The following is a 19132-nucleotide window of genomic DNA, read 5'->3' on the forward strand; positions in this document are numbered from 1 at the left end:
ATGTCAGCCAAAACACCAATAATTCCCTCAGCCGCTTCAGCTCCCTCCTCACAGTTTCTTCTGGACAATCTCCTCTGCAGGATGGATGAGAACTACAACATCCTCCCCCACGGCGTCAACTTTCAGGACGCCATCTTCGCCGACACGTCCGACAACAGGCCCACCTTCTCCAGCCTCTTCCAGTTTTCCAACAGCACCCAAGGGAGCCATTCTTTCCACGTCTTCAGTTTCTTAGTGGGGCACACAGGAGGACAACAGGGTAGGATATATTGTTTCCACAGCATCACATACAACATAACGTTTTCAATATGTAGCCTCTGAAAGGCTGCAAAATAACAACAACATATGGCTACTGTTTACAAATCAAGGAATAAATGTATAGAAACAGAATCTGCTGCTTGGTTGGTCTTGTTTCTGTCGAGCCAAATTTGACATTTTATTTCCAACCACAAAAAGACAGCAGGCCTAGAATTTGTGCTCAGTACTGTTGATAGCGATGTATCTCTGCACACAACAAACAGTCCATCAATGAGCAAAGAAAGAAAAATAACGATGCTTGAAAACATGATTTGAAGATCAGCCGACAATTTAGTCAAAGCAATTTCTGAAGACACCAGGACCACAGAGAGCCTTCACATCTTCAGACTAAAGACACACAAGTTCTTCAGACTCTACCTCGACTAAAAGACTAACAAATTGTAGCACTTAAATTGTACTTGTAACGTCACTTATCTATAGCAAATTGTAAATTGGCTTATTAGAGGAAATTGCACTTTCTTGTTTCTTGTTCTTCTGAGTTTGTACCCTATGTTCGAATGCACTTACTGTAAGTCGCTTTGGATAAAAGCGTTAGCTAAATGACATGTAATGTAATTCAAGGAAAATGCCATTATTTAGCTCAACTCAAAAGCACGAGTTTAATGCTTGTGATTTCTGCATCTCGTCCCCACAGGGAGCGTCCTGCAGCCATCTCCATCGCAATCAAGAGCAGGGTGAGGGTGCAGCCTTTTCATTCACACGATGCACTGCCCTTCAGGTGGCAGAATATTAACACCTCCTCTTGTCATGTGTTCTACAGCCAACGCCACGGAGCCGGACTTCAAGTTGAAGGATTGGGTGTTCCTCAACTACACGCAGGGCTGTAGTGGAGGGTAAACGCACATAAACGCCGTTTACGCACCTCTAGAATTTTGGAAATAGCGTTTACGCACCTATAAATAGCGTTTACGCACCTCTAAGTGGCGTTTACGCGTTTACGCAAGTTCCCTGCGCCTTGTAGATCCATCACAACCTCCAACTCTCACTAGACCGGTTTGCAGCCGAGTGTGAAGCGGTTGGGATGATGACTAGCCCCTCTAGATCTGAGGAAATGGTTCTCAGCAGGAAACCGATAGATTGCTTCATCCGGGTAGGGAATGTGTCCTTACCCCAAGTGAAGAAGTTCAAGTACGTCTGGGTCTTGTTTACAAGTGAGGGGAAGATGGAGTCTGAGTTTAGACGGAGAATCGGAGCAGCAGGGGCGGTATTCCACTCGCTTTACCGCACCGGTGTGACGAAAAGGGAGCTGAGCCAGAAGGCAAAGCTGTATGTGCTTTATAGGAAGAGCTCTTGATCAGGTTCTTCTGAGTAGAACTCCAGCAGATAAAATGGGAGTTAAACCCTTATTACTGAAAAGTCGAGTGTAAAACAAAGAACACACATATACAATAAGTGAAGACTTACGGGAAAACAGAAAGATGTGAAAGAGCTGTGTATAATTAGAACAAAGCAAGATTTTTTTCTTTTTTTTTAAAGAACTGTAGCAGATTCAGGTGTTTTTTGTCTGTTCTCTACAGTATTCATGTCCAGTACATATTTTCCCAGACAAAAAAAGAACAAAACAACACAAAACAGATTTTTATTTGTTGTTGCTTCAGCAGAGTTGTTTCAAGTGCGTCTATGAACGTACAGGACGTGGCCACAGCTGGGCCAGGAATGCTCCACATCCTTGCATGAATTCACACAGAAGGGAATGCACATGCAAGGCAAGAACCTGAATCAAGAATAATGTTAAAATAATACTTATAACAACATTTCCTCCAGCTTAAAATTAAAGTAAACTGAAATCTGGTATAAGAGGTTCTAAATTGTCATGTGAGTTTTTAAATAGCTAAAAACCCACAGAGAAAAGTTGAATTAAGTATAAGCACAAATTCAACACACTTGAGAGACTCAGTTGCATAAACTGTCATTTGGTCATTATGGTTCTTTACAAAGTGTGTGTGTGTGTGTGTGTGTGTGTGTGTGTGTGTGTGTAAGGCTACTTTACTTACCCGAAGATTCCCACCACGCCACAGATCAGCCAGGTGAGCGTTCCATTGATGTACCTGAGCTGAGTCATACCAGTGTTTCGGCAGTTGGGACACATCTTTTGTCTAGTCAAGTGTTGGTGAGATTTGGCTGCACCACCACCACCTGGTTCACTGTGAGAGAGACATCCACCACTATTTAACGGCAATCCACACCTACTTCCCAACCTGTCACAAAAACTCAAGCTCTCTCACTTCGTCCCAGTAGGAGCTATTCGTGGCACTGGCAACCCGCCGAGGCACTTCCTGTTGCAGATTGCGGTGCCGCAGTGAATCGTGGCAACTGCCTCGACACTGCGGCTCTTGGCACGATTTCACGAGGCAGTTGCCACGAATTCGAGGCACTAGCCACGACTTCGATGCACTTGCCACGATTTCACGAGGCAGTTGCCACGAATTCGAGGCACTTGCCACGACTTCGAGGCACTTGCCGCGATTTCACGAGGCAGTTGCCACGAAGTCGAGACACTTGCCACAACTTCGAGGCAATTGACGCGGCTTCACGACAGCTACCGCGACTTTGCGCCACGACAGTTGCCGTTTTATTTCCCAAATATGTTATATGTTTGTTTTATAATTTGCCAATATGTGATAATACAATACTGCCTTTAAAAGTACTAGTGTTGGTAGTTATTATTACCTATTAACTAGTATTAACTAGTATTATTATTCCTGCCCAGTGCAATAACACAATAAATCATCCCATGCTAAATAATGACAATAATAACCCTGTACTGCTGTGATGTTGCTGCTCTTTCCTCTTCTACAAATTATTATTATTGTGACTTTTGGAAGGTTATTCTTTTGTTTGAGTTTATTTAATTTAATTTAATAATTGAATATTTCTATCTTATTATATTGTATATAATGTGACATTATGTTTATCTTTATATTCTATTTTCTTCCCTGTACATGGTGCTGTGATACCAACATTTCCCTCTTGAGGGATGAATAAAGTATAAAATATCTATCTATCTATTGTTTTAGTAATAAAAAGCCAGTAAGTGATACAACGGCTTCCCATTTTAGTGCAGCTAAGCGAATATGGACTAAGATCACTTGCCGCCCTGGTTACAATCTCTACTTTGGGAACTAATCAATGGGTATGTGATTTATATGAACAAACAATAACACTGGGTGGGTGCCATCAAGACGTGTCTAAAATTGAATGTCGGTATATAATAGGAGTTACCAGTATTTTCATTTAAATTAATGTTGACTACAATTGTTGACAAAAGAATTTGCCTGAGCTAGATTGTGTGCATGACTGTTTTTAGATATCCAGTGATTGCACAAAAGCTGCTGGATTAAAGTATTAACCTTATTCTATATTGTTTCATGATCAGGCAACAGACAGTACCTTCATGATGGATGTTCCGTAAAAGGAAAAATGACATTCTTTAAATGACATTTATTTCCTTTTGACTATATCTGTTGTGCTTGTGAAGAAGCGACCACCCAAACGCAAGGGAACGTAAAGTGTTTTAATGAACACAAACACAAACAGAAGAATACGGACGTTTGGCCGGCAACGGTGAAGCCCAGTGAGCAGAGAACGAGGTCCAGGCCGAGGGAGACGCACCAGACAGCAGTCAGCTCACGTCAAACAGGAAGCTGTGTAAAGCAGAGGTTAGCAACGGGACAATAATAGTTCAGCAAGAACCGTCAGGACACAACAAGGCAGGCGATACGGGACAACGAGCTCAGGTACGTCGGGTGCACAGGTAATGCTCTGGCGGAGAACAAGGGGAAGAGGGAGGCTAGAAATAGTGTCTAATTAGAGGAAGCAGGAAGAGAGGACGATGAGATGAGAGAATGAGAAGCAGCTGGGAATGAATGAGCAGGTGTAATTAAGTGAAGGGGGGGTGCGAGTGTGTGTAAATGACAAGAAAGGGGTGGAAAGGAAAAAGAGGAAGGTACCCGGTTTATGACAATATCATGCTATAAACAGTTTTTCATTGTTTACTAGGGAGACAAACGTGTATTTCTTAAAAAGTATTTTATTAAAGAATCACTAGATTCATCTATATGGTGTTTTTTTACGTCCGTTGTTTTTACTGTGCATGAATGCAATGCATAAATCAAGTTCTGATGTTTTGTGAATGCGCTGAATGATATCTGCCATCAAGTGTTGCGTTTGAGCAGATAAGTCCGTAAAACAGTATTGTTTTAAGCCTAGTAATCTTGACAAAAATATATAATATTAGTAGTGGGTGAAATAAAATAATCTCTGCTTTGTTTTTTAATGCAGAAATAAATGTGCTCAAAATCATCTCTGTAATTGTGTCTTGGTTATGTACTGCAACGATTTGAACACTTCTTACCACTGCTTTCTCGGTCACTCCCTGACGTGTCTTCAGCACTGAGAAAAAAATTAGGTCTTTGAATGAACTGCTACCACATTCTGTGATTACAATGATGTCAACTTGACGTGCAAAACGCTGTTAGCCAGCATTGTCACAGTCAATTTAGGGATGTTGCACATATTCATGCTCGCCCACAATTAAAATGAAAGTTGTGTCTACCTTTTTTTTGATGTGTTCTCCAGCAGCAGAGATTCTGCCTGGTATCGACACATGTTGCTGGTCCTTTGCAACCACTCAATCAAGCCCTACAAAAACAATAAAAATATTCAGAATCTTATCATACATGTTTATTTCACTGAAATGGATACTTTCCATTACCTATGTACCCAGTTAAGTTATGCTTCTTGCAGCTAGACATTGATGCTCAGTCATCCTGCAGTTGTAAGTTTGGGTTATATTCTCTGAATGGTGTTTTCAATTGTCCATTGATACTTGATCTCTCAACTACTTAAGTCACAAATAAATGTGATTATTTTCCGCTGTAAACATAATAGTTGCAGTAGTGGCTGATTTGGTTAATTTCCTCTATATCTCACCTCCGGCAAAATGACCTCTGTAATAAATAGCTGCTTCTCAGCTACAGTTCCAGTTACCGACAGTATGCTGTCCAGACGCTGGACAATCTGTTCTGTCTGTGGAAACAAGTAAATAGGAAAAACGTCAAAAAGCATTTCATATACCATCCCAAAAATAGAACTGTTTGAGAGAAGATGCCCACTCTGCAGTTTTCTCTCCAAGTCCTGCAACATAAGATGAATGTTTTATAAATTTAGTTTTTAACCAGTCTGAACAGTGTGTATGATTGTTAACTACCATTTTATATGAAAAAACGTTTTACAGCTCACTTGAGAAAATGTACAATGTATGTCTCTACCTTTATCTCTTCATCCTTCAGTATTTCTTCTGCTTTAACAGACTCCAAGATGTTGTCTCTGTTTAAGAGAAAAGCATAGGCTGAATTTGACAACAATCTTTTCATGTGGTACTTTCCCAACATACTCCAATATCACAATGTTTATATCATATATGTAAGGAGCCATGAGATTATTCTTACACATCTGTGACAATGTTGCATCCACAAAAGAAATCCTTTGATGCGCAGTAACCTTCCACCCCGGCGCACTCAAAATGCAGCCATTTTTTGCAAGATGAGCACTGAACCCATTTGTTTTGCTTGATGTGGCTGTGGAAAAGCCTACGAAAAAACAGAAGTGGGACAACTTATTCCACAATCATTTTAAAATACTATCAGGTTCGTCAATAGCAAATGTTCCCACATGTAGAGCATTTTCCCTTAAAAGATAAGTTACTTACATAAAACCGAACTTTTCAACTTTTCTGTGTGTGAAATAAATTAAGTATGTTTGAGTTGTCACCAATATTGCACATACCTAGTTGTCCCAGTTTCTCGCTGGAACAAACATTTTTTTTCCAGGCCAGGCAATGGCTGCTGGAGTCTGTATTTTTTGCTTCAGCTTCCTGAAGTCTTGTTTCACAGACTTTCTTCTTCATCCTTTCTTCTGCCGTTGGTGGGAAGTCCTGTGTAATCATGACCTTTGTTGTAGTCACAGTATTTCTCTTAACATTATACATTTTAAGAGACTTAAAATTAGTTAGTCTTACCTCAGCATCGACATGTTTTATCATGTGGGCTGCGTGGTGCAATCGAAGGGTCCTGCATTGGTTCAAAGTGAGAGCCTCCCCAGTGACCTCTAGATTTCCCACTTCATTTTCTGCGGCCTATGGAAACAATTTGCTTAGATCATTCCCACAAAACATACATGCACTGAACAGTTGGACAAGCAGCTCAGACAACAAGCAACTCACAGAACAGACAAACACTCCACAATTAACACAGTCGTTCTGCTTCCACTGTGTAGGACATGTAACAGTCCAATCTTGAAGGCTGCCCGAACATCTGAAGGCATTTCTACAAAAGAAACAAGTAACAATCATTTTTTAGTCATCATATTGTTATATTGCCATGCCGAGAATTGATAAATACATACACGTTATGTGTCTCTCCCTTTACCTGAGGAGATCCATGTCAGTGATTCTGGGGAAGATCCTCAATGAATCATACACTCGAATCTGTTTGGCTTTGAAGTCAAACACCTACGAGGAAGTAATTCAGTCAAAACTACATTCTAAAAAATGACATTATTTTCTTAAATAATAATCAAAACATCATCAACATCCAAAGCCAGTCTGCAAAATATTGTTATAAGAAGGGATCAGCAGGTGGGGGTGTGGGGTAAACATTTTGAAAGGAGGGAGTTACAGTAAATGAGTTTTAAAATAGTTATGATGGATGCATGACTTACTTTTTCCAGGGTTAGGGTGCGAGATAATTGGGTTTACTTTGAAAGCGATTTTAAATTAAAGGACACTGGACTGTGTGATTTTGGTTTAAAGCTTAAGTTAGAATAAAATACCAAAACTACGTTTCTGGCAGTGAAGTTTTGTTGACTGACAATGTAGATGAACAGACCCACAGTCACCAAAAATTTAAAACCAACATGTCTACCTGTCAAGTTGTATAAGACAAAATATATATGAAAACCTTTAAATCAATGATAGCTCACCCAAAGTATGAAATGGTTCCCTGTCTCTGGAGTGGCATGGCCCACAATTCTCGGCAGAAATACTTTGTCTGCAACCTATAGCACAACAATAATATAATGTATTACAACATCCATGATCAGGGCAGATGTGTTTTGTTTATTTGTACAATTTGTTTCATTATGCATAAAGCATTATTAAAAGTACCTACAGGAATGCATTTAACAACACGGTCACTGACTGCTCCACTGTTGTTCCATTGTCGGTGCCACAAAATGAAATCAAAGGTACCCAAAGCACCACACTACAACAGAGAACATGTAATTAATGTGTGTGCGAACATATAAAAGCATCAATATAAAATAATAATAAATGGATGAAATTTTAAACGGTTACCTGGTTTTCTTGAGCCAGCTGTGCTACTCGATAGTTGACTGCCTGGAATTCAATAGGAAGATTAAGTACATTTCTGAGTTTCTGATAAAAACCTTTCTGTCTTTAAATTCTGCTAACTGACATTATAACTGACATTATGGTTGTCATTATGGTACTGTAATGGTAAAAATATGTTATAAGATTGTTTTCTGCTAAAGCCGTGTCTCAAGTGTCCTGTATTTGACCCTGATGTGCAAAGAGCAGTATGATACAAAATGTTGGTTTGCAGCTGTGCTCTGAGAAGGGAGGACGGTTGACTCGATCTCATAGAAGCTTCAAAACAAAGGACTCCTCTTCATGGCCTTGGTTGATATCTTATTCTGCACGAAAGTTCTGGATCCAAGTTTTACTTTCATGTCAAGTAACAATGATTTGCAGCGGCCATTTTGGAGGATCTTGTGTGTGTGCTACCCTCAGCTTCACCTGGGTTCTTATCTCAACCTGCTTTGCAGCTTCTCGTGGCTGGCACGGAGAATGTCCTTCATATGTGTATAAAAACTCAGTGTCTTTTGTGCTCGGAGACGCCATTTCCACAGAGCACTGTGATACGTGCCTGTGTATTTGACCTCCTGCTTGCAAGCAATAAATGGACTTTTTGCAACTTTGATCATTCATCAAGACTCTGTTTTATCAGACAAATCATTCTCTTCTACCGAGCTTTTATTGAAATATTCCACAACAATTTGGCGTCACGAACAGGATACGCTGACCGTCCGTCAGGCTCCAGGGGACCGTCCGGGGAAAAAGGCCTTTTCCAGGATCACCAGCTGATGATCCTGCCTCATACCTCCTTAGACAAGAGAGAAAGGACCGGCGGAAACCAGAGGAGTCCTGATTGACGTCACGTGTATCCAGCGAAAAAGAATTAATTTCTACTAACTCGGGTAAGAAGTTGAAATTCCAATTATAAAGTAACAGTAAGAGTTGAACATAACGGAAACGGATGACTGATCAAGTGGTTGTTATAGTCTGGGGAATACAATTATTATCATTATTTTTTTTTTAAACATTTTGGGTTTTTATTTGTTTTATTTTTTTATTATTTAGTACATGATTCCGGGATATTTCTAATGCATCATTTTATGCGAAGGTAGATAGGATCGTTCGACTTCACTCGGAACAAATTCTCCGAGATCGTAACGTCGCTAGACTACAAGTAGAAGACAGGATTGCTTACGGTAAAGATTTCACTCGGAACAAATTCTCCGAGATCGTAACGCAGATCGCTTGACTACCCGGGTAAAATAAGACCGTTGTTATTGACCAAACGTGAATTCCACCTGTGGAATAAGATCGTGGAAATAGCGTACGTGAATTTTATGCTGAAGCAGGTAAAACGATATCACTGTTATTGATAACCAAACGTGAGTTCTACTGAATTACCCTTAGAATAAGATCGTGGCAATATCGAAGCGTGAGTTTTACGCTGAAAAACATTCAAAACGATATCACTGTTTTTGTTAACCAAACGTGAGTTCTATTGAATTACCTTTAGAACAAGATCGTGGCAAAATTGAAGCGTGAGTTTTTGAGTGGGGTTTTTGCAAAGTTTTTCCTCGAGTAAAGAAACTAAGCCTTACGGTGACGACTGTATTGTAATAAGTAAACCGGTAGGGTCCACCAGTAAAAGATGGGTGGCCAGTCCGCAGAACACACGGAACGTCGGGTCCGATTGTGGCAATGATGCAGCAGAAATACGGGAAAACATGTACAGAGTGTCTCCCATACTGGACAAAAGAGTTTGGGTTTCCAGAAAACGGCTCGTTGAGTGCCGCTAAACTTAAAATGTTAAGAGGGGATTTGGAAGGTTGGAAGAAAGGTTAAAAAAAAAAAAAAAATGGAAAGTGGTAAAAAGATCTAAGTTAAAGACTTGGAAATAATAGAGAAAAAACAGACATGTCTGGCACAATGGGAAATGGAATGTGAATGCAGGGAGAGAAAACGAATGATGAAGAAAATGACGTGTTTAAAAACTGAAAAACCTGACATTGAAACACAGAATAATCCATGTGTGTCTTCTCCACTGTATCCATCCCTGACAGGGGCAGGCGGTCCTCTCCTGAACACGTGTTATCAAATTCCTGCACCACCTCCAGTCCAACAATCACCACCACCGTACAACCCCGATCCTACGGTTGGCAGACCTGTAACACGCAGTCAAACCCGGCTGGGAGACCAGGGAGGTGCAGACGTCAAATCATGCTCACCCCTCAACCCATTCAGACCTGACCCCACAGCTCAGTCCACCCGACTCTGCATGGTCAATCCACGACCTATCCCCCTGGAGGGGCACAGCCGGCAGAATTGTGGATTTTCTTAACACCACCATGGACAGTAAACTGGACGGGTCTTATATTCAAGCCCCCATGTTTCAAGTTCCAGGGCCACAGGATGGACCACCTGCCTCCCATCTGCCCACCATAAAAAATGGCGTGGCTTTTGGAAAAGAGTTCCTGACGTTATGCAAAGACATAACAGCCATCTGTGCTGCTGTGGTTGCGGCCTTCCCAGTCAACATGGCCCTCATCAACAGCACGAAACAAGGTAAAGCCGAAGATGTAACATTTTACTATCAGCGTCTTGTGGCTGCCTTCCAGATTCACATCGGTCTCGAGGAGCCCACAGACATAACCAACATGACTGTGTGGGAAACTCATCTCAAGAACGCCTTCATGAACGGGCTTCTGCCAGACGTCAAAACTGCCACTGAACACTCTGTCGTGGGTCTGGAAGATGCAAGGCTCACAGAAGTGGTAAAACATGCACGACACAATTATAAAATGCATGGGGAAAATCAAATGTGTCAAGACAAACGCAGCAAGCAGACTCAGGAGAAAGCCCAGCTTCCGATGCTCCAAGCCGTAAAACAGTTGACACTGGGTGCAGAAGGAGGACGAGACCCCCACCCATCCGGAAATACTTATGGGAGGGACCAACAGAGAGGACGAGCGTATGGAATAAATCATGGGAGAAGAGGGCGTTTTCAAGGAGGGGCCCCACGAGAAGTGCAACCCGATGAATGCTTCCTCTGTGGCAAAACAGGACATTGGTACAAAGACTGCCCCTACCGTTCAAACCAGGTACGTCAGCCACATGGACGACAGAGGGGGTCAACAATTCGGCACTTCAGACTGACGGTGTGTGTGGGATGGAGATTGCACGTGTGAAGGGATGACTACTGCTGCCTCTCCAAAACAGGGAAGTGAAACACACCACACACAAACACAATGCTGCAACGAAGACCTGCTTCCTCGCACGCACACCCACATACACATGCACACACAATGCTGCAATGAAGACCTGCTTCCTCGCACGCACACTACAGAACAACATGCTGTTTTGCTCAGCATCATTTCTCACTTAGAGCAACAGAATACATCCACACCACCACCACTCACGTATGCTATGTTTTCATCAGATGCATACAAAGATATGCCAACTACAAGAGTAATTGTGGAAGGGAAAGAATTGGCGTTTTTAGTAGACTCCGGAGCTACTCATTCAGTAATTCAAGAAAAACCTTTTCCAAATCAAAAAATGAGTGGGCGATATGTATATTCTCAAGGGGCTTCTGGTTTGACTGTGACAGAAAAATGTACTGCACCTATGGCGAGTGTACACTCTGACGAGACTGACCTAAACCCTGACATAAAAGTAAAACTTTTTTCTTTTTTACTCTCTTCACTCTGTCCCATAAATCAGATGGGCAGAGACTTGATGTGTTCATGTGGTATTTGTTTGACGTCATCTCCAGACGGCCTTAAAGTGGTTCGGCGTAGAGCAGCACTCCAAATGGTGCAAAAGGCTCCCTCTAATCCTCTTTTTGTGTATCAGTGGTGGATCCCGATCGATGAAGCTCGGAGGCTGAGCCAGGCTGGTGAAGCACGGGTTTCTCCTCATGCAGACGTATGAACCCTGAACACCTGCATTGCACAACATGTGTCTCAGAGGGTCCAGACGGCTCTTTTGAAGAGACATTTTTTGAGGCCCTCAATGATGCAATTGCCTGTTCTACTTTGTACTGGTCAACTTGTAAATCTGTTGTCTCTGTTTCTCTGTCTCCCACACAGAAAGAACTGTTTCAAGTTCCCGGCTCCTATCCCCATGTCTCACTGTCTAAAGGACGCCTTGACCAATGGAGGGATTTGGGACCATTTGTGGCTCAGTGTGAATCTCTCACTGACTGGGAGGAGACAATCGATCCACTCGTTCTGCGCTCCGCCTCTACAGGGTTTCACAGAACTCACTGTGTACACGTTTGCGTATTTCTCCGCAAAACTCGACCCTGTCGCTGCAGGACTGCCACAATGTTTGCGCGCTGTGGCCGCGGCTGAAGAGGCGCTCACTGCCTCACGTGACATAGTGGGTTACGCACCACTCACTCTGCTCGTTCCGCACGCGGTTTCTTTGATTCTCCTCGAACAGAAATCATCTCACCTCTCTGCGGCTCGTTATTTGCGTTACACACCTGGACATGCCGAATGTCACTATAAACGTTGTACTAACCTAAACCCTGCATCATTACTTCCTATTCCTGGGGATGGGGAGGACCACAACTGTTTGGCTGAGCTCCAAGCTCAGTGCACTCCTCGCCCTGACCTAGTGGACGCTCCACTAACTAACAGCGACATGGTAATGTATGTGGATGGATCCGCCTCCCGCGATCCTCAGTCTGGTGAAAATTGTGTTGGTTTTGCTGTTGTTTCTGACTCAGGTGTGCTGTGTTCAGGTCCTCTGCCATGTCACCTCTCAGCCCAGGCAGCCGAGCTCATCGCTCTGACCGAGGCCTGTAAACTGGCTACGGGTAAAACGGTCACAGTTCACAGACTCTCGCTATGCGTTTGGTGTAGTACATGATTTTGGGGTGCTGTGGAAACACAGGAACTTCCTTAAACCCGACTGTAGTGGCTATTTGTCCATAAATTTAAACAAAAACAAATAATAACAAACTTCTCAAATGGCCACTCGAGGCTACGTCATGGTTAGGCTTTACGCAGGTTCAGAGGTACCAAAGCAAAGTCCATAACAAGATTGAGTTTGAGGCGGTTTATTCACACACATAAGCAAGCTCACAGACATTTCTGCTGCCTCTCTCACGCTGGTAAAAAACCATATGCCCTCGTGCCTGAAGTACCTCCCACCTTGACCTACTTATGCAAATGAACATAACACCATGTGACCAATAAACGACAATACGAGTAAAGCATAAATACAAAATACACCAAATTAACTTTAACAGGAAAAGAAAAAGAAATAAGTAAGGCTATAAATTAACTTAAACCCAAAATAAACAAAAATAAAAATATAGCTCCAACAACCCAGCCCCTAATTGTAACGGTACTTTACCCACAATTAACCTTAGCTTTAACACAAAGGAGCTATTTTCTAATTGTAGCTTAAGCATTAAACTGGAATCTTCACATCTTCGGATTCTCCATATCTGAAAGAAACAAACAGATGGAAGACAGAGATAGGAGAAAGAATGAGTTGTATAGTCAATTATTAGCCTCCAAGAGAAGACAGAGCTTGGTTATTGGTCTGTCCAGGACGCTGATCTTCGTTTGGACCTTCACAGAGCGAACCAGTCCTCGGGAGTCAGCTATGGCGCTTAGCACTCTGCCCATCATCCATGAGCCTCTTGGAGCTGTGGCATCAGCGATTACCACAATATCTCCTGGAATAAAGTTTCTCTTTTGCTTCGTCCATTTTTGCCTTTCTTGCATTACAAGCAAATACTCCGCTGTCCATCTTTTCCAGAAAAGCTCCGCAACGTACTGCACTTGCCTCCATCTCCTCTTAATGTACAGATCAGATTTCTCAAACAGACCTAATGGCAGAATGGGCTTGCCTTTTAACAGGAGAATGTGATTTGGAGTAAGCGCTTCTAAATCATTGGGATCTTCTGAAGCCTTAGTTATTGGCCGGTCATTGAGTATCGCCTCCACCTCGCAAAACAGCGTTTGCAGGCCTTCCTCGTCCAGCAGTTGATGTCCAATAACAGAGGTAAGTACACTGCGCACAGAGCGAATCAGACGCTCCCAAACGCCACCTTGGTGAGATGCAGCTGGGGTGTTAAAACTCCACGTCATTCCTTCCTGCACAAAAGTCCTTTCAATTTTAGAGTGATTTAAAGCGGCCAATGCCTGCCTCAGTTCCTTCTTCGCACCAACAAAATTTGTGCCATTATCTGACCTTATACTTGTCACAGGTCCCCTTCTGCAGATAAATCTTCGCACAGCATTAATGCAGGAGTCTGTGTCGAGGGAGTGTGCCACCTCAAGGTGTACTGCGCGGCTACTCATACAGGTAAATATCACTCCATATCGCTTCAGCACAGTTCTCCCTCTCCTCCAATGGTCCAAAATAGTCCACTCCCGCATTTGTAAAGGGTGCGTTATCAGGCACAACTCGTTCCTCCGGTAAGTCGGACATCTTCTGTTCTCCAAGCTTTCCTCTGTACCTTCTGCACACTGTACATTGTGAGAGAATCTTCCTGGCCGCAGAGTTGGCATTTATGATCCAATACTTCTGTCTCAATCTGTGCAGCATGTAATTGCGTCCAGCATGTCCAAGTTGGCAATGGATGTAACGCAATATGAGCTGGGAAACATGCAAATCCTTTGACAGAATCACAGGATGCTTTACCTCCCACGGCAGAACAGACTCAAACAGACGTCCACCAACTCTGAGGATGCCATCTTCGATGAAGGGGTCGAGGCGATACAGAGGACTGTCTTTAAAAACAGTCTTTGGGTCATGTTTTAATGAGGAAATTTCAGTACTGAATCTTTGGTTTTGCGCAAACTGAATTATTGCCTTTTCGGCTTCCTCCAACCGCTCTGGTGTCAAGTTGGATTTTCCAAGTGCGGCTTTGAATTTTTTAATCTCCTTTTCCACATTCTCATTCTGGTTGACCACATATTCTTTTCTCTTTCGGCTCAAAAGTAAAAGTCTTTCTTTAAGCTCCAACAGCCAGGCCACTGATGTTTTAAGCTTTCTCCAGGATGAAAAATAGTGAATGAGCTGACTGAGGGGATTGTCACTGTGTATTGTAACAGCATTCACCTTAAGTTCCCTTTTCACCTCTGCATCATCCGATGGAATGGAAGAGGCGTCCAAGTCGAGTTTCGGCCATCTGGTGGGGGGCAAGTGCAAAAAGTCCGGTCCTTTTAGCCATTTTCCTTTTCCAAACTCCTGAGCTCTTAGTCCTCGAGAAGCTTCATCTGCAGGATTGTCTTTGGTGTTTACATACCTCCACTGATCTTTGTCTGTGGATTCTCTTACGGTGCTGACACGATTGGCAACATATGTGTGAAAGCGCTTTGTTTCATTAAAGATGTACTTGAGAACAGTAGTGCTATCGGTCCAAAAGAATGACCTTTGCAATGGCAACTGTAGCTCTTTCAACAGCATTGTGTTCACTCGAACAGCAAGCACAGCTGCAGCAAGCTCAAGGCGTGGAATGGTTAGTTGCTTTAGAGGAGCGACACGAGCTTTGCCTGTGATAAATGAAACATGCACATTGTCAGTGCTCTCCAATCTCAAGTATGAAACAGTGCCATATCCTATTTGACTAGCATCTGAAAAATGATGCAGTTCTGCTTTCAATTGTGTTCCAAAGTTTTTGGGTTTAATGCACCGTTCCACTTTAAATCCACTCATATGTTGAAGTTCAGAGAGCCACTCAGACCAATGTTCAGAGACATCACAGGGAACTGGCTCATCCCATTTGAAGTTCATTCTGCACAGCTCCTGTAACAGTAACTTGGCAGGGATTATGAAAGGAGACAAAAAAACCAGCGGGTCGTAAAGAGAGCTCACCACAGAAAGGATGCCCCTCCTAGTGTGTGGACGTTCCTGCACTGCAGTCCTGAAGCTGAACGTATCTCCTTGAACACACCATTGCATCCCCAGAGCTCTTTCCACAGGGAGTTGGTCCTTGTCCAAATCCATGTTCTCCAAACCCACTGCTCTGATGTTGCTAGGAATAAGTGCAAACACATTTGAGTTATTTGTGACCCACTTTTGGAGATGGAAGCCACCTTTTTTACAGAGAGATGTTAATCCACGTATGAGCTTCACTGCATCTTCCTCTGTCACAGTGGACTTAAGACAGTCGTCCACGTAGAAATTTGTCTTGTCTGTACGAAGGACATCGGGTGAATATTGCAGTGCATTATCCTCAGCAGTTCTCCTCAGTGCATAGTTTGAGCAGCTTGGAGAGGATACAGCTCCAAACAAATGCACGCACATCCTGTATTCCTCTGGCTCCGCTGTAGTGTCTCCATTGGGCCACCATAGAAAGCGCAAGAAGTTAACGTGCTTATATGGCACCCGGACCTGATGGAACATGGCGTTGATATCAGCCATAACAGCGATGGGCTCTTCTCTAAACCGAAGAAGGACACCAATTAGCGTGTTAGTGAAGTCTGGGCCCTGCAAGAGCTGACTGTTCAATGATGTACCTTTGTAGGTACAGCCGCATTCCAGAGTGGGCTCATTTGTGGGAACCTTTTCTGCATATCCTTGCTCTAACATGTTGTTAAGGAAATCAACGTATTGAGCCTTGAATGAACTATTTCTATTAAATCTCCTCTTCAGGCTTTGGAGTCTTTGTAGTGCAATGCAGCGATTATTTGGCAAAACAGGATCGTCAATTCTGAAAGGTAAGTCAATGTAATAATGTTCATTGTTAAGCACTGTCGTACTCTCCACAATTTTCATGAATTTAATGTCTTCTCTTGACATCTCAAGTTGTTCATCACTTGTTCTTTCAGTAAAGTCATGATTATACTGTTGCATCAACATACTTTCCAAGTGTTCCACAGATATGTGATTAGCAGTTACAACAACGCATCCTGATTTGACACCAGTACCTTCAGAGTTTCCAGCACGAAGAGGCCCGTTTATGACCCAGCCAACTCTGGTCCTCACTGGATACAGTCCACCACATTGACTATTTATCAGTTCCCATGGCTCCAAAACTTTAGGCGAGTCGGTTCCAATGAGCAAGTCTACATCTGCATCTACTTCATGTAGCCTAATGCTGCTCAAATACGCCCATTTGGCAACATCATCCTGACATGGCACATTGATTTTAGATACAGGCATTTTTGTTTGTGTCAGAACAGATGGTAGCTCAATAAAGTCATCGGTGTCAAATCCAGACACCTCCAGACCAGTTACTATAGTAGTGCTAATGGTTTTAGTCTGCCCCATTGTCCTCAACACTACATTACAGTTTTTTCCTGATACTCCCAGCCTTTCAGCCATACTTGTAGTACAGAAAGTCCCAGAGCTCCCAGGATCCAGGAAAGCATAAGTATGCACAACTTTATTACTTTTCCGACTTTTCACCTGCACAGCCACAATGGAAAAAACTGCAATATCCTCTTCACCAGCCCCAATATGACCACACGTCTGCTGCTTCCCGGATACAGTGCTCACAGTTTCTTTGGAGGTTATCCTTGTAGTATCCTCCTTCTCCACATGCAGGACAGATGGATGTTTCCTGGGACACACTTCACAATCCAACCGACCCCTACAGTCTTTGCTCGTGTGTCCATGTTTCAAGCACCCAAAACAAACGCCCGTCTCCTTTAGAAACTGAATCTTGTCCTGTTGTGTCTTTCTTCTAAACTGAAAGCATTTTTCCAGAGTGTGATTGGTAAGATAGCAGAACATACATTTGAGCTGGTTACTGTGAGCTGTCAAGTTTTCCATTTCTTTATGTCCATCCTTTGGTGCATTAATGCTCGTGGCAAATGTACCACTTTTCCTTTTCTGCTTAACTTGCATGGATAGCTTTGTATAGCTGGCTGGAGAAACATCATTAATATTTCCAAACAGAGGATCTGAAACAATTTTGACTTGTTTTTCAATGAAATTCACAAAATCAACATACACTGCTCTGCTTCCAGTTTGCTCCAGTATGTCACATGCCACATTTCTCCACTTTTCCCTCAGCTTGTATGGGAGTTTCATTAGGATTGTCCTGAGGTTAGCTGGCATGTCCAACTCCTTCATGTACTTTATATGATGTACTATGTTGGAGCAACCTCGAAGGAACAAAGCGAATGACTGCAGAGCGTTAACATCCTCAGGTTTTATTGAGGGCCAGTTGTTGATTTTGTCCATGTAAGCAGAAGAGATTTTATGTTCACTGCCAAAATGTTCAATCAAAAGCGCTTTTGCTCTTTGATAACCTGGTTCAGAGGGCATATGCTGACAACTTCTTACAATGTCTCTTGGTTGCCCCCTAGTGTACTGTTCTAGGAAGTACAGACAATCACTGAAATTTTGAGTTTTATCCTCAATGCAATTTTCAAAGGCTCTGAGAAAAGATTTGAAATACAGGAGATCACCATCAAATACAGGTATATTTCTCATAGGTAGAGCAGAGGCTGTGTTTTGTTGGACCAACAGCGCAGTTATTTCATTTTGACGCTGCATGATATTCAAAATGTCCGGAGAATTGGTGGGTTGATTATCGTCACAAACATCTTGCGAACCAAGTGATTGTGTACCTTGCCTTTGAAACACAGAAATGACATTAGGTATGGGTATTTGTTTTACAACATGTTTGGGTTGAACACCAACAGGGACAGAATTTAACAAGCGACTGGAGGTAGGTTCAGAGCTTTTATTGGTGGGCACATAGCGTTCAGCATTCGGATTTAGTTCATATGTCCCTTGAATTTCTGACCTTTTCAAGTAAGAATTCATGCCATCTGATGTTTGAGATGCACATCTTGACACTTTAGAGCCACACTTTGAGCTTACTTGCAGAACCTCCAATTTTGCATTTGTCACCTTTAATTCTGCCTCCAGAGCAAGTTGTTCCTTTTCTCTCCTTAAATGTTCCCGTTTCTTCCGTAATTCCTCTTGTTCAAGTCTTATTTGTTCCTCCTGCGCCTCCAAAGTGTGCTTTTGTTTTAGAGCAGCCATGCGCTCCTGTAATGCTGCTCTCTCTACTTGCGCTAATATTTTTGCAGATGCACTGGATGAAATCCTTGACAATTTAGAGCCAGCCTTTGAACGCGCTGCAGAACCTTTATTGGATACACTGTCCTCAGGCCCAATATCAGTTTGATTATCAGGTGGTTTAATTGGAAGTTCATATGAATGGCCTGTATTTGATAACCAGCATTTGACGTCATCAATAAAGCTTGAAAAACACTTCTCCTTTCGTTCAAAATATTTATCTTGTTTCTCCTTCTCATCCTGAGGTATGTCCAGTGACACAAATGATAAATGATGTTGTTTTGCCTCATCAACACATATTATTATTTGATCCAAAAGAGACTTGACTGCATCAATATTGTCTGCAGAATGCATCAACTTATCCATCTGATTCATGTACGATTTGGCTCGTTTGCATTGCATCGATCTCTTTTCCTGACACGTTTGCATAAAAAACAT

At 42.5% G+C, this 19132-nt stretch overlaps 1 protein-coding gene and 1 long non-coding RNA gene across 4 annotated transcripts in view; one reads left to right on the forward strand and one right to left on the reverse strand.

The window, feature by feature from the left end:
* On the forward strand, nt 1-1212 carry LOC120825396 (uncharacterized). 2 transcript variants are annotated; one of them, XM_078080284.1, is made up of 3 exons: nt 1-259; nt 953-992; nt 1079-1212. In XM_078080284.1, exons 1-3 carry the CDS (start codon nt 1-3, stop codon nt 1143-1145), a joined length of 366 nt encoding a protein of 121 aa, XP_077936410.1. In that variant the 3' UTR covers nt 1146-1212. The 2 variants fall into 2 exon arrangements, with proteins under 2 accessions (XP_077936410.1, XP_077936411.1); XM_078080285.1 differs by lacking the exon at nt 953-992 and having other exon boundaries at nt 1079-1210.
* A 669-nt stretch (nt 1213-1881) lies between these two features.
* Nucleotides 1882-19132, reverse strand: part of LOC144383261 (uncharacterized) — a 29661-nt gene continuing 12410 nt past the window's right edge. For both annotated transcript variants that reach the window (XR_013450627.1, XR_013450622.1), the window contains 2 exons: nt 2313-2462; nt 1882-2032 (listed from right to left, as the gene is read on the reverse strand). This is a non-coding gene — a long non-coding RNA (uncharacterized LOC144383261). The remainder of the gene's footprint in view (nt 2033-2312; nt 2463-19132) is intronic.

This window comes from Gasterosteus aculeatus, chromosome 9, assembly GCF_964276395.1.
Source record: "Gasterosteus aculeatus chromosome 9, fGasAcu3.hap1.1, whole genome shotgun sequence".
Lineage (NCBI taxonomy): Eukaryota > Metazoa > Chordata > Actinopteri > Perciformes > Gasterosteidae > Gasterosteus > Gasterosteus aculeatus.